General features: G+C 35.6%; 1 protein-coding gene across 1 annotated transcript in view; it reads right to left on the reverse strand.

Moving 5' to 3' along the window:
• LOC134751797 (ribosomal protein S6 kinase alpha-4-like) overlaps positions 1-13,567 on the reverse strand; it is a 225,729-nt gene that overhangs the window by 121,390 nt on the left and 90,772 nt on the right. Inside the window, exon 3 of the mRNA XM_063687287.1 lies at positions 556-689. Within this exon, the coding sequence (XP_063543357.1) occupies positions 556-689 (134 nt within the window). The remainder of the gene's footprint in view (positions 1-555; positions 690-13,567) is intronic.

Below are 13,567 nucleotides of genomic sequence, written 5' to 3' on the forward strand. Positions count from 1 at the left end.
GGGATTATACTGAGCAACTTTTACTATGGGTCCAACCACGAAAAGAGCCCCACGTAGGCCACGTGCCCCTTGTAAAGTCCCTATCTCCTTACAAGAGCTAATAAAATCACCGTACACTGTCTTGTACTAACCGTACAATTTTAGTCCTATTTAAAGCTCCTAAGACCTTGATACTGACGAAATAGCCCCCATTGAACTGAAGCCATAATTTTAAAAGAATGGATGAATGAGGTTGTTGAGTAGTTACTCAAGCAGTTGCTAACGGTGGAGCACAGTGAGCACATTTTACGGTAGAGATAGAGATAGCGTCGCTAAGACAAATTGCCGTTTACGAACGACACGCACACATTCACAACTCGAGACTGAGCGTTGAATGGCTCGAACCCGAATAAACTGACCATGTGTGCGTGTGAAATCGGCTTGTAGTGAAGTCGCAGTTTGTCTTTAGCGGCCAACTCTATAGGATTAATAGTGATATTAGTGATAGTTTCTATCTTCAATATCACTATCGATATCGAATTGCATTATGTATAAAATAAAAACATAAAAACCAACCTGTCTCTCCGTCCTGGTGTGTTCTGCCGTTTTTAGTTTCTGCACAATAGAAGCCTTTTTGAGCACCTTCATCGCGTATAGTTTGCCCTCGTCGACACCGCATCTCTTTTTCACTAGAAACACTTTACCGTACGCTGAAACAAAGAGAAAATAACGTTAGTCAGTCTTACCCCCATAACATTTTAAAAGCGTCAATTAGGAAGTAGTGTTTTTTTTTTTTAATATTCTTACGAATACATAAGCCAAAATTATAGATTAAGACAACCGATTATTAGCTTATTGCGGCTTGTAGCGCATTTACGAATAACGTCATTAGTAAATGGGTTTGGTTACTTGTGCATGTAGGTTTTACTTTTTTTTTTATCCTATCTGGCTTTTACTCCCCGCAATTTTGCACGGGGTGAATTTGCCAATGTCGGTTTTTGACTTTCACACGTGAGGAGAATGTGGGTAATGTGATTATTTGTGCATGTGGGTTTTACTTTAAAGCGTTCTTAATTAACTACATGTTAGACTTAAAGCCTATTGAAGATCGTACAAAGTAGGTATCTTTCAATTGTACTGTCAATGAAATTTTTTTTTTTTTTTATGAAATAGGAGGCAAACGAGCAGACGGATCACCTGATGGTAAGCGATTACCGCCGCCCATGGACACCCCCGCAACACCAGAGGGATTGTAAGTGCGTTGCCGGCCTTTAAGATTGGAATACGCTCTTTTCTTGAAGGTTTGAAGGTCATATCGGTCCGGAAATACCGCAGGCGATAGTTCATTACTAAATTACTGGGCCACTTCTATATTTACAATCTTGGGGGACTATTGCATGGACTGTAGGGGGCAGCACACACAGGACAGGAGCCCCCTGTTTATTGACGCGAAGAATAAATGTCTAGTTTAGGCTTCCAATGTAGGTCACAAGATGGCAGAACCTAGCAAGAAAACGTATACGAGAGCTGTTGAGGGCAGCACCTGCTTTGGCGTGAAATGTCAATGTAAAGTTTATATTTCCGATACAGGCCACAAGATGGCAGACCCTTTTAACTTACATTTTAACCAATGCATGCAGTATTAAATATATTAAACCGGGTCACTCACGTTTATGAAGTCGAGTTAATATGTCAGTGCCTGACGGAAGTTTTGTTATTAAAAATGCATGCAGTGTCGCAGTAAGTACACCGCTTCAGTATTGGTCTGAGTAAATCAGCTATTTTAGATGCGCCCTTTATTCATTGCACTCTTTATGTCGATAGCATAAAGCTTAGTGACCGCATAAATGCTACAAAATCAATCAATACTGCACCAATGCGTCAACAAGTTGAGAAATACTGGATACATGAAAGGGTTATCACGCTGACTTATTAAATTGATAATGATAAGCTGAGCACACGTTAATTTAATATAAACATGGTATATATGTATATTATCTATGCAAGTGATTGGCATTATGTGTAGGTAAATAACCCTGAACGTCTCTCAGAACTTAATTATTGCCGACTGTACTAGGTATCAGATAATTGTTTTATCATCTATATATGTATGGATAGTCAAGGGCATAAATATATATACATTCCCAAAGTTTTAAAAATATGTGTACGCTCTTACACCTTAGACAATAAAGTCGTGTTCACGTATTTTTGGGCCATTTGTCTGGAATTCTGGATCGATACTTTTGCCTTCGACTGTACTTGCAAAAGTTTTTAAACGAACGGCAAAACGATTAGAAGCAGGTTTAACTCGACTTGCAAGATTTTTTTTATATTATTCGATGTAACTTTAATTACATATTATCAAAACAAAGAGAGTCAATGTAAGATGACAGATATTTCCAGTGGCAACAAGAATAAATCAAAGAGGTTTGCAAGTAGGTATTAAAGGATTTTGTTACATACTAGCTTTTGCCCGTGACTTCGTCTGCGTGGACTTAGTAACCGCAGCTAAAGTAAGAATAGCGCCTGGAAAAATTCTCATAGCAATCTAAACTTGAGCATATTATGCATAGTATGCAGGCACTTCGTTAATTATCTCAATTCCACCCCGCTTTTTACTTTCTTAAGGGATGATTTTAGGGATAAAAACTATCCTATGTCCTTCTCAGGGACTCAACCTATCTCTATGCCAAATTTCATCCAAATCGATTAAGCGGTTTAAGCGTGAAGAGGGAACACACAGACAGACAGACAGACAGACTTTCGCATTTATAATATTAGTATGGATTAGTATATTAGTATGGATATTGTATGTTAAAAGTGAAGTTAACATAAGTGTGTTAAAAAAACCGGTACAAGAGGAAATAGGGCAAGACTCAGCGTGAACTAGAGGGACTAAGAATGTTTCACACCAGGGAGGCAAGCTTTGACATATTTACCATTCCATGCCAAATCTAATATTACTTTGCTTCTAAAATAAAACAAAAGATAAGATAAAAAAAAACTGTAATAGATATCATATATTAACGAAAAAGTGACGAAGCTCTTCAGTGGTGAAGGATTCGCGGATTCGAACTGGCATCTTTAGCTATCGCGGCTAACGCCATGAACCCCTACCCCTAGGCCACCTCGCCAGGGCGGTACCCGTCCCAATTTCTCGACTACACGCCATCTTAGTAAGACTAGGCGTCTTTCTCTTTAATATATGACATCTATTCCAGTTTTTAATTTATATATAGTAGTGTGACTAATTAAAAAACACAAATCAAAATATTTAATAAAATAATTTGATTTGTTCCCAAACTTGTTAAAAGATAAGATAAAAATAACTAAAAATAAAGAGTCCTGGTGAGATTGTAACTTTTGTTTGTGAGTTTGTTAGTATGACGGAATGCTCCATTCCTGTCAGAACTAAGATCTGATAATACGATCCATAATGAATCAACGGCAATCATAATTATTGTTTTTTTGTGAGCATCTCTTGCATTTGCATACATTTAGCTCAGGTGAGATATCAGTCTGTCTGATAAATGGAAGTCATCGAATACATTTAGCATCTACCTTTAATTGCTTCTTATACGAGTCCGATGCATTATGTTTTCGTCTACAAAGACCATTTTTTGAGGTTCTCGCGTTTGTACAAAAATAATGTTTAAGTTTAAAAATCACTAACATTTAATGCTAATGCTAATGTTGTTTAATTTATATGGTAATATTCTCCAATAACTAAATCCAAATACAAGAAATACCGTTTGTACTAAAAGAAAAAAAAATAACGATTTTTTATTTGACGGGTAGGAATATAACAGATGTGAAAAGGGCTATTACTAGGGAAAGCAACAAGGCTCTACCAATGTATTGACAATTTTGTTTCGAGTCTATGCATGCAGCAGTGCTATAGGAGAGGACAATATGATTTGGAAAACGTTTTTGAAAAGTACATTTTTTTAACAATAAGTCTCATGCAATTTTATTATACGATCAAAATAAACTAGATTAAACATTACTATTACAGTTCCCATTACTGGGTTATTTTATCTTCATGTGTAAAATTGATTAGAAAAAACAAAACTGTTGTGTGGAACTAGACGAACTAATTTGCATCGGGGCTCGTAAATACATATACTGACAGGTTATACAGTCATATACGTGTACTTTCAGTAAGCATCTATATGTAGACTTTAAACTAGCAGATTAGAGCTAGTAAAGCGATCAGTAATCCTTTTATATTGAATTAGTGTACTTGATACTTTAGCGCTGCACGTGATGCCTTGCAGTAAAACAGTGGACGAAAATAAAAGGACCTCGACAATTTAGTCGGGGCTTGTTTCACTAATATATAGGTAGTATGTATCGGCCACAAAAGTTAAAACTTGCTACAGACATTGAGTTATTATTAATTACCTATTACTATAGAGACCCAACCAATAAAATTGTCGCAATCGCAACCTGTACCATGCGACCAAAACGTCGCAAGCGCCGTAAAATGCATGGCGCTTACGCATTTAGGTCGCGAGATTCACGCTCCGGTTCTATGGTATTGTTTTCCTTTCTGGTAAAGATTATTCTTCGATTTAGTTGGCAGAATTGGTATCTCAATTTATCAAAATATAAAAGAAATGAAGCACGTGAGTTCCGTTTCTACAAAACCTAGTAGAACTCCTAATTAGTAGAACTTTAGTACGCAAAAAGAACATCAAGAACGAGTGCGTACCGGCTAGGATGTTTACCCACCGAAGCATTGTTCAAATTGCAAAATAATGACTGAATTCTCAACACGACGCAGATATTATCAGGCCAATTCGAGTTTTAGTTATTCGATCTGTTTCCGATATGATACTGACCTGTATGATATGATCCGATATGATAGTGTCAAAAGTGACTTTTTTGGTTGAAAAATGTCACTTTTGACAGTGACAGACCAGTATCATATCGGAAACAAATCGAATATCTAAAACTCGAATTGACCTGTATGTTTAGGTATACTTCCGTTTTGTACCACTGAAATTAGTTTAAGTATACGTCATTTGCATGGTGTATTAACATGAGAAATAAGGTCAGTTAAATGTTAAAATGAGTAATCAGTACGGTGAAGGTGTGCCTTGTCATACTGACAATAATACGAAAACCCAATATGCAATGTGGTAAGGAAATAAAATTTCTTGACTGTACTGTCTATTCTTGTTAATAAAAAGACTGTTTTACTGTTAGGGTCACACCTGCCAACTTTTGTTTAAATCACAGCTATACAACAAAAACTGCAAACATAATTAAAATTAGTTAAAATTACCTATACAGAAAAATTAATAATTAAGTAATCTTGCAGAAAAGCAAGCAGCATTTAAAAATGTTAAACACGCAAATTACCTTCGACCGACCTTCATACAAATGACATAACGAAGTGCGAACGAAAATTAAACATACTGACACTAACATTGTACGAGTGCATTGCCTGTTCGACCTAGAGGGGTCGTTGCTCTGCCATTTTCAAGTAAATAACAGTTCGATGCCAAAAAACATGGCGGAAATGTATGCACTCCAGATGAAATCAGCAGGTTTAAATTAGTTCACGGCTCTATTATAAGCAGTGATCGGATCTAGGATGCAATATTCCGGGGTTTAAGGCCGGTCCATCGGTTTGCCGCTGTCACTATCACATTTCGCAAGAAAGAACGGGAAAGATCATGCGCGCCAAGTGTCCATTTTGATCGAATTTTGTCTACACCCTCAGATCAGGTTGAGACCGCTCAACCGATCTGTGCTGGAGCGAAAACACTTTAGAAGTATTCCAGCGTAGCAAAACCGTCTCGTGTGATGCGGAAGGGTCCTGGATTTTCCCCAGGCTACCATCCCCCCACACAGTCCTACCTCTCTAATTGCCCTAGGTGCAATAGAGCCCAAGTCAGGTTAAAAAATAAAATCGAATTTTGTCGATTTTTATTTATTTTAAAAACGTTACCTTACAATATCGAAATTTGAAAGCTATGAAATAACCATTTAAGTTAAGATTGTTTTTTCTTCTTTTTTTGTTTATAGTATCTGCTTACCATCAGGCGGGCCGTATGCTTGATTGCCACCGACGTGGTATAAAAAAAAAGTATCACATAATAAATAACCGAGGTAAGTTTGATTTAAAGTCCGAGTTAGAGGTTACTTTGGGAATTAATTGTATCGAGCGAAGTGAAGATTGTATAATTGTATTGATGTTATTAAAGATAATATAGTCAAGAACTACATATATTTTTTCCACGTCTACGAATATCAACGCCTCTTAGAAAAACATGATCATATAAGGAGATTTTTCGCCTTCTGGCTCAGGGAACCGCCTTAAGTCCGTTAGCTTAACATAGATATGATATTATAGGAACATATCATAATAATTAATATCCAAATCTCATATCCTGAAACGTTCTAGCACTAGGACGACTGAACAGCTTTTAACGACTTTTTCTTTTGTTTCAAGTGTAATTAGCTAGTTTTGTTTAATAAGTAATCTTTGAGGCGAGACTAGGGATTTTGTCACACTGAACAATAAATTAACGACTCGTCTTTAAAATAATAAAAAAATATATTTTTAGCACATCTATACTTACGATGGAACGGAGACTGTAAATATTAATAACGTAGGGCTGCTGTGTATTTGCTTTTTCGTGTACAACTGTACACAAATGAATTTCGTGTCTCGTCTGTTTTTTTTTTAAATTGAATTATATCTAATACATAGTTGTAAGTATTGTTAAAAACGTTGCAATTATATTCTTGGCATAGGATTATCGCTTGTGCATCAACAAAGTTTTAAGTTAATTCGCTTAAAGTATTTAAACGTGATTACATCTACACTCTACATACAATAATAATGTAACAGTTATGTTTTGTGTCAACGTAAGCCGACAGCGAACGTCATTACACGCGATTATGACGGTTTGTAAAGGGGCCCACTGACTATCAGTCCGCCGGACGATATCGGCCTGTCAGTTAGAACAAAAATTTGACAGTCCCGAACAACTGACAGGCCGATATCGTCCGGCGGACTGATAGTCAGTGGGCCCCTTTAGTTATAAAAAACCCGGCTAAGTGCGAGTCTGTCTCGCCCACCGAGGCCCGAGGGTTCCGTACTTTTTTAGTATTTGTTGTTATAGCTGCAACAGAAATACATCATCTGTGAAAATTTCAACTGTCTAGCTATCACGGTTCATGAGATACAGCCTGGTGACAGACAGACAGACAGACAGACAGACAGACAGACGGACAGACGGACAGCGGAGTCTTAGTAATAGGGTCCCGTTTTTACCCTTTGGGTACGGAACCCTAAAAAAGATCTCTGAAGTAATCATAGAATAGAATATTTGCATTAGGTATAGATTATATTTCCTATAATAAAAAGTATATCAACATTATGCGTCATTCGTTTGTTAACTATTTGACGCGCAGGGTGATTCATCGGCGACTAAAGTACATATTATATACATAATTCTGTGTAATTGTGTTTCTGTTTGGCCCAGTAGTTGACTGGTAGAGAATGCCTCAAGGCATTAAGTCCGCCTTTTGTACTTGTTCTTGTGCAATAAAGTTTAAAATAAATAAATAAATAATTCTTTTGATTGATATTTTAAAAGACAAGTGGTAATGGAAGGTAGGAAAATACAGTCTGCATCTATAGTAGCTGATGAGAATACGAGTCAAAAATATCTACCATTCTCTAACAATTTAAAAAAATCATTTCTCTATAAGTGAAACAGTAGACTAAAGAAACCGAATTGTAGAGGTGTACCTCTATCTGTAAAAGTATTCGAGGGTGTCTGATACTTTTGGCGAGTTGATCTATACTGTTACGACTGTGCCGAAAATACGATACTAGCACTAAATGTGGTATTTTGTATAAAAAGGGACCTTATTGTTGATGGCGCTTACGCCATTACTAACGATGCTCCGATATAAATACAATGCCGCGCGACGCTGTGTGGCGTAAGCGCCATCGACAATATGGTCCCTTTTCATAGAAAATGCCTCAAATACACTTTACGATGCGCTGTATGACAGTGAGCCTGATTACAGTGATTTGATTCACTGTGTTGAAGGGGCAAATGCAAGACTGCCTCGTAAACTATTGTATTCCTTGCATTGTATTCTCTTTTCGGCATTACTCGTTTGATTAATATTTGAGCCGGCGGTGGCGTGGCGTGTCAACAGTTTGAAGTAACTGATAAAATGGTAATTCGCGTTCGGGCGGGCCGATGAACCCGAACAATGGCGAATAAAATAATACCTTATGTTGGAATATTATGTATAATTAAACAATAAAACGTAAGGAAAGGGTATGTCGTCTGCCATGAGGGTTATACGTCCTTCTTGTTTTCTGTAAGAACTAAAATAAGATTAACAAAGTTTCGAATGCTGGAACTCTTGCCTTTAGAGTTCCACATTGAGCCGAAGGTTCGGAGCGTCTTAGCTGAGCACTTGACCATTGACAGAGGAAGCATATCCAATGTCTGCATGAACTAACTACTCATAAAGTCAACGAAAACGAGTCACAATACGTAGAACCACAAATTGACCCGACTTAAGTGAAGTCTGATCTGATTTCAAATGAAGTTAGATTTATGACATGAAATAATTCCACATTCCAACTATAAAATAACTGTTTAATTGTTTATACACCCATTAAATGTTGGAATGTTAAGATGTATGGTATTAGAAGAAACATCTCAACCTATTGAAGATACAATAGTTAAGTGCTATCCAGCGCACCTGACGACAGTCCGGCCGGGGTTTATGAATAGCGACACTTAACTGAACACTGATGGACTCTATGTCTTTACAATAGGGTTTACCAATTGTCCGTTAACTGTAGACGAATGTATAAATAGCGCACGATTTATAATTAACCAGCTGTCAATCCTGTCTGTGGATGATTGTACATCTGTTCGAGGACCGTCAAGTGCCTCAGCATCTCTATAATCCTGTTTTAAGCTCCAAGTTACTCTCTTACAAGTATCAAAGCGTAACACCGATGCCATGGATGATGATGGGGCTTTTTGATAAGTTTTGCCACACAAAATGCAAGAAGACATGTAATTTTATATAAGTAGATTAAAACAATGAAAACTATCTATTGTATTCTTAAAAAATATTCTTAATTACGCCGATGTCGTCTCGGATACAAGCACTTATTCTCCATCCCATGTAGTAGAACTAACTATTCTAAAAATATGTTTATTAAGCGAGCATGTGCACTTTATAATGATAATAACATTGTAAAAAATGTAGACATATTTAATTGTACCATAGGCTCAATAAAATTTTTATTCAGGACTAGTATGTAAATCTAGCCGCGATCTGTCAATATCTAAAAGTGTTAATATACCTATTATGTCATGTTTGTCGATACCTATTCGCAAATTCTGTGTAACCTTTTACTAATCTGCTGAACTTAAGCCAAGATAGGTACTTTTTCGTGCTATATATAAAGATATGTTTAATAAAAATGGAAACTATAGGTCTAGACTAAGAGAAGAAACTGTAACAATATTTTATGTATGACCGTTTGTTTCATATTTAAATAAAATAAAATAAATAAAATAAAATAAATAAAATTAATTAAATGTTAAAATTAAATCAACAGTTTTGGATGTTGAAGAAAATTACGAGCGGTTTGCACCACTAAATATCAGTGATAAATGTTTAATATGGCGGCGGCATCCCATCGAGTAGGTACTGTCACACTATTCAAACAAGCAAATTTTACTAAACTACGATGACAAACGGTATAGTGAAACCGGCCCTGAATGCGTAAATAAGTAATATTTGCTATCAGTCAACATAGATGTACGTAGTCAAGGGCATAAATACATTCCCAAAGTTTTAAAAATATGTGTACGCTCTTACACCTTAGACAATAAAGTCGTGTTCACATATTTTTGAGCCATTTGTCTGGATCGATATTTTTGCCTTCGACTGTACAATTTCTAAATATTTCGTAACATCAGGTTCAAAAAACTAAACAAGTGTAAACGCCATACAACACGTCGCTCTCGTAATTCTCAGGGTGCATTGACGATCAAAAAATCCATACTCCGCGAGGTAAATGCCCACACAACTGAACATCTGTCCGATAAAAAAACGCACCACCTGGCAGCGGGTTCAACACGACCTCTAGTGCACCCAATGTGTATTCGCTATGATTGCTAATGATAAATAAACTGTGTTACGCGTAGATAAGAGTTATTTTTGGATGGTGAGAAGTTTTCGTAAAATTGCACATAATGTGTGTCTGCTAATAATGCTAAGGATAAATAAACGGTATTGACGCGAAGATAAGAGTAATTTTTGGTTGTTGAGGAGCTTGTGTAAGATGTCTGTGAAATGGGTCTGCAGAACGCGTCATGTTTGGATCGATATTAGCCTAGATGCCCTAGATGTTTTATATTAACCTGACCTAATATAAAATAACCCTGATTATTCTAGGAAATTTGTCGGTCTATAATTAGCCGGAACTAGTAGGACAGTTTCTGAATAAGAATTTGATTGATTTTTATACTTAATACATACAAATCTTAAATAAGACCCAAAGCCGTACCAAATGCTGAAACAAAACGAGTTGCGACTCGCGCACGAAGTCGCGGCCGCGGGAAAAAGCTAGTTTCTAATATTTATCACATTTATTTATATCATAGAGTAACTTATACTAGAGCGGTACTGTCATAGTAAATTTTGTAACCCCAGTAAATTCACTGCCATCTGTCGACACACTTTAAAACTAAAAATAAATATTTATAAAAATACGATAAAATGTATTTAAATATGGATAAATGATTTTTTTATTTGCATTAATTATTTTTATATGATTTTGACCCATGTTCTTTCACTGGTATGCGTTAAAATTATAAATAACAAACGAAACAGTCAACGCCCTCTATACGAGTGTAGGCCAAAACTAGTGGCGCCATCTGATCGAGAATCAAATTTTCGTGATTTTCGAGGCACGTTTTTTTCTTAGACTGTATCCATTTATTACGGAGTTATATCTATCTTTGATTTATATGATTAAAATAGCACTAAAATCACTATTTAGCACTAAAATCTTGCATTAAAAGCAAAATTACCAACACGATAACATAAGTCAGGTAATTAGCAAAATTATAACCTTAAAACGTGCGCAAACGCAATTCAAACAGCTCAATGCACCTTACACCAACACCAACTAAAGGTTGTTAACATTATCAGTTCACATTCACGTGTGTGATAAAAGAAACGCCATTTTGTTGCACTTTAAAACTGTTGAACGATAACGGATATTGGTTTAATAATATTTAAGATGTCGTGTACAGTCGAAGGCAATAATATCGATCCAGACAAATGGCTCAAAAATATGTGAACACAACTTAATTGTCTAAGGTGTAAGAGCGTACATATATTTGTGAAACTATGGGAATGTATATCTGTATATACATTTCCAAAGTTTCAAATCAATCCAAATGGGTCAGTATGGAGAATTCAGTAACTATGAGAGATAGCGAAATCTGTTCTTAGGAACCATGACGTCGATTTTAGATTTAATAATAATGACATATTATTCAAACTTTTTTTTTAACTCATACATAACCGGGAATCGAACCTGGTCAATATTCTTTATGTAATCGCGTGTAGTATTTGTTTTTATAATTGATCCTGAAAGTATAAGGACCAAATTTTGCTATGAAATTTGACTATTTTTTTTTTAATGTCATTATTATTAAATCTAAAATGGAAGCCATGGTTCCTAAGAACAGATGTCGTTATTTCTCATAGTTACTGACTTCTCCATACTGACCCATTTGGATTGATCACCCTGCATATTTATGCCCTTGACTGTACATCGGAGCGGTCGAGGTGCTTAAAAATATCTGAACTCTAACGTCTTGACAATAGAGGCGTGTTCAGATATCTTTTTACGTGTACTTTTTAATTCGATAGATGACTCCGGCGGAGTGAGGGTCTGGAAGAGGCTGAAACAATTAACCTTCTCTCTCACATCTTTCCCATCAAGAGTGGAAGAGACAGCAATATCATCCTCATCAGAGTTTGCTACTAACTTGTGGTGGCCGTGTAAAAAACGGTGTTACCACCCGGACGTCCTCTTCACACCCATTTAACATCCGGCGCGCAACATTTGAAAGGGTTAGATGATCAAGGACCAGTTTACCCCACAAAAACGTATATCTTTTTTTTACAGAATTGACTTGGGAAAGTAATATGCTAAGAAACACAGAAAAATAAAGCGCTTGACAACGAAAGGTTAGCCAGAGAGTCTGTTTAGACATATAATATGGCAATAAACTTTCTTTGCTGGTAGAATGAAGGATTCCTAGTTTTATAATTTGTATATTTATATATGTAGGTATATGTTGTATGTATACTGTATACTGTATAATTGTATATTGTAATATTGTAAATAATGTTGTAAATATTTTGATGTTCTTGCATATGTATGTTAAATTTTAATTTAGCTTAGCATTTTATATTTTTTTAGTAGTAGTATCACCGCCCACAATCTCTCCGCTTTGCTGTAAGGTTGACTGGTAGAGTTTCTAGCATTAAGTCCGCCTTTGGTACGATAAGTTTTACTTTTGTGCAATAAAGTTTAAATAAATAAAACAAATTAGTGTATCAAATTAAGCTGTCAGTTTCACACTGTCATTTCATTTAAAAGTTACGACGGTGGAAATTTCTAATGTCGTAAGGGACATATGGCCGTATGTCCCTTACGACATTAGAAATTTCCACCGTCGGTATATGTACTAATTTTTGTATTTGTATTTCTTTTTCTTCTTTAAAATATCAAAAAATGTTGCATAAATCACCCAATAAGTATTCATTACAATTACAATTATTTATTAATAAAATTACAATTTTACACATAGTAATTACATTACAATACTATTCTAAATTGACATCATTTTTCATATCCTTACATTAAATTATAAAAATTACAAATATTACAATGCATTCAATGACTATTCATTTATTATGTTTTTTTTTATATATATATTTATATACATCTTATTAATATTTATATGTCACTCCCTAAGGCCTTGGCAGAATAACAGCGTTGAAATTTGCCTCGTTTGCAAATTGCAACAATATGCTGAGACAGGGCCTCTTCCCTACTGCACACATTGCTGGACCCGTGTGTAATTTTTATGTTTTTTTTTTATGTTTTTAATGTGTAAATAATTTAATTTTTTGTTTATTATTTTTATATTCCCTTTTTTAAACATCTTTTTTCTTTCATTGTATTGTCCTGTGTATGTGTGCTTTATGGAATAAATGTCTTTCTTCTAATTTTGTTTTCAGGTAAGGCTTTTTTGAAATAACCTCATTTTTGTGAAACGACTCGCTGGAGAATCTACGCTAGGACTTAATTAGAAAACTAACTGACAAGTTTGCTAGATCCTAAGAGGGAACTGAATATGTAGACTAGGGCTGAGCTTCAAGAGATTTTTGAACACTCAAAACTATTAAAAATTCACCGCTATTTATATATTACTACCGACCCGCCCCGGCTTCACCTTCCTCATGAATCACTATCTATTTAAAAAAACCGCATTAA

The sequence above is a fragment of the Cydia strobilella genome, chromosome 23 (assembly GCF_947568885.1).
Source record: "Cydia strobilella chromosome 23, ilCydStro3.1, whole genome shotgun sequence".
NCBI lineage: Eukaryota > Metazoa > Arthropoda > Insecta > Lepidoptera > Tortricidae > Cydia > Cydia strobilella.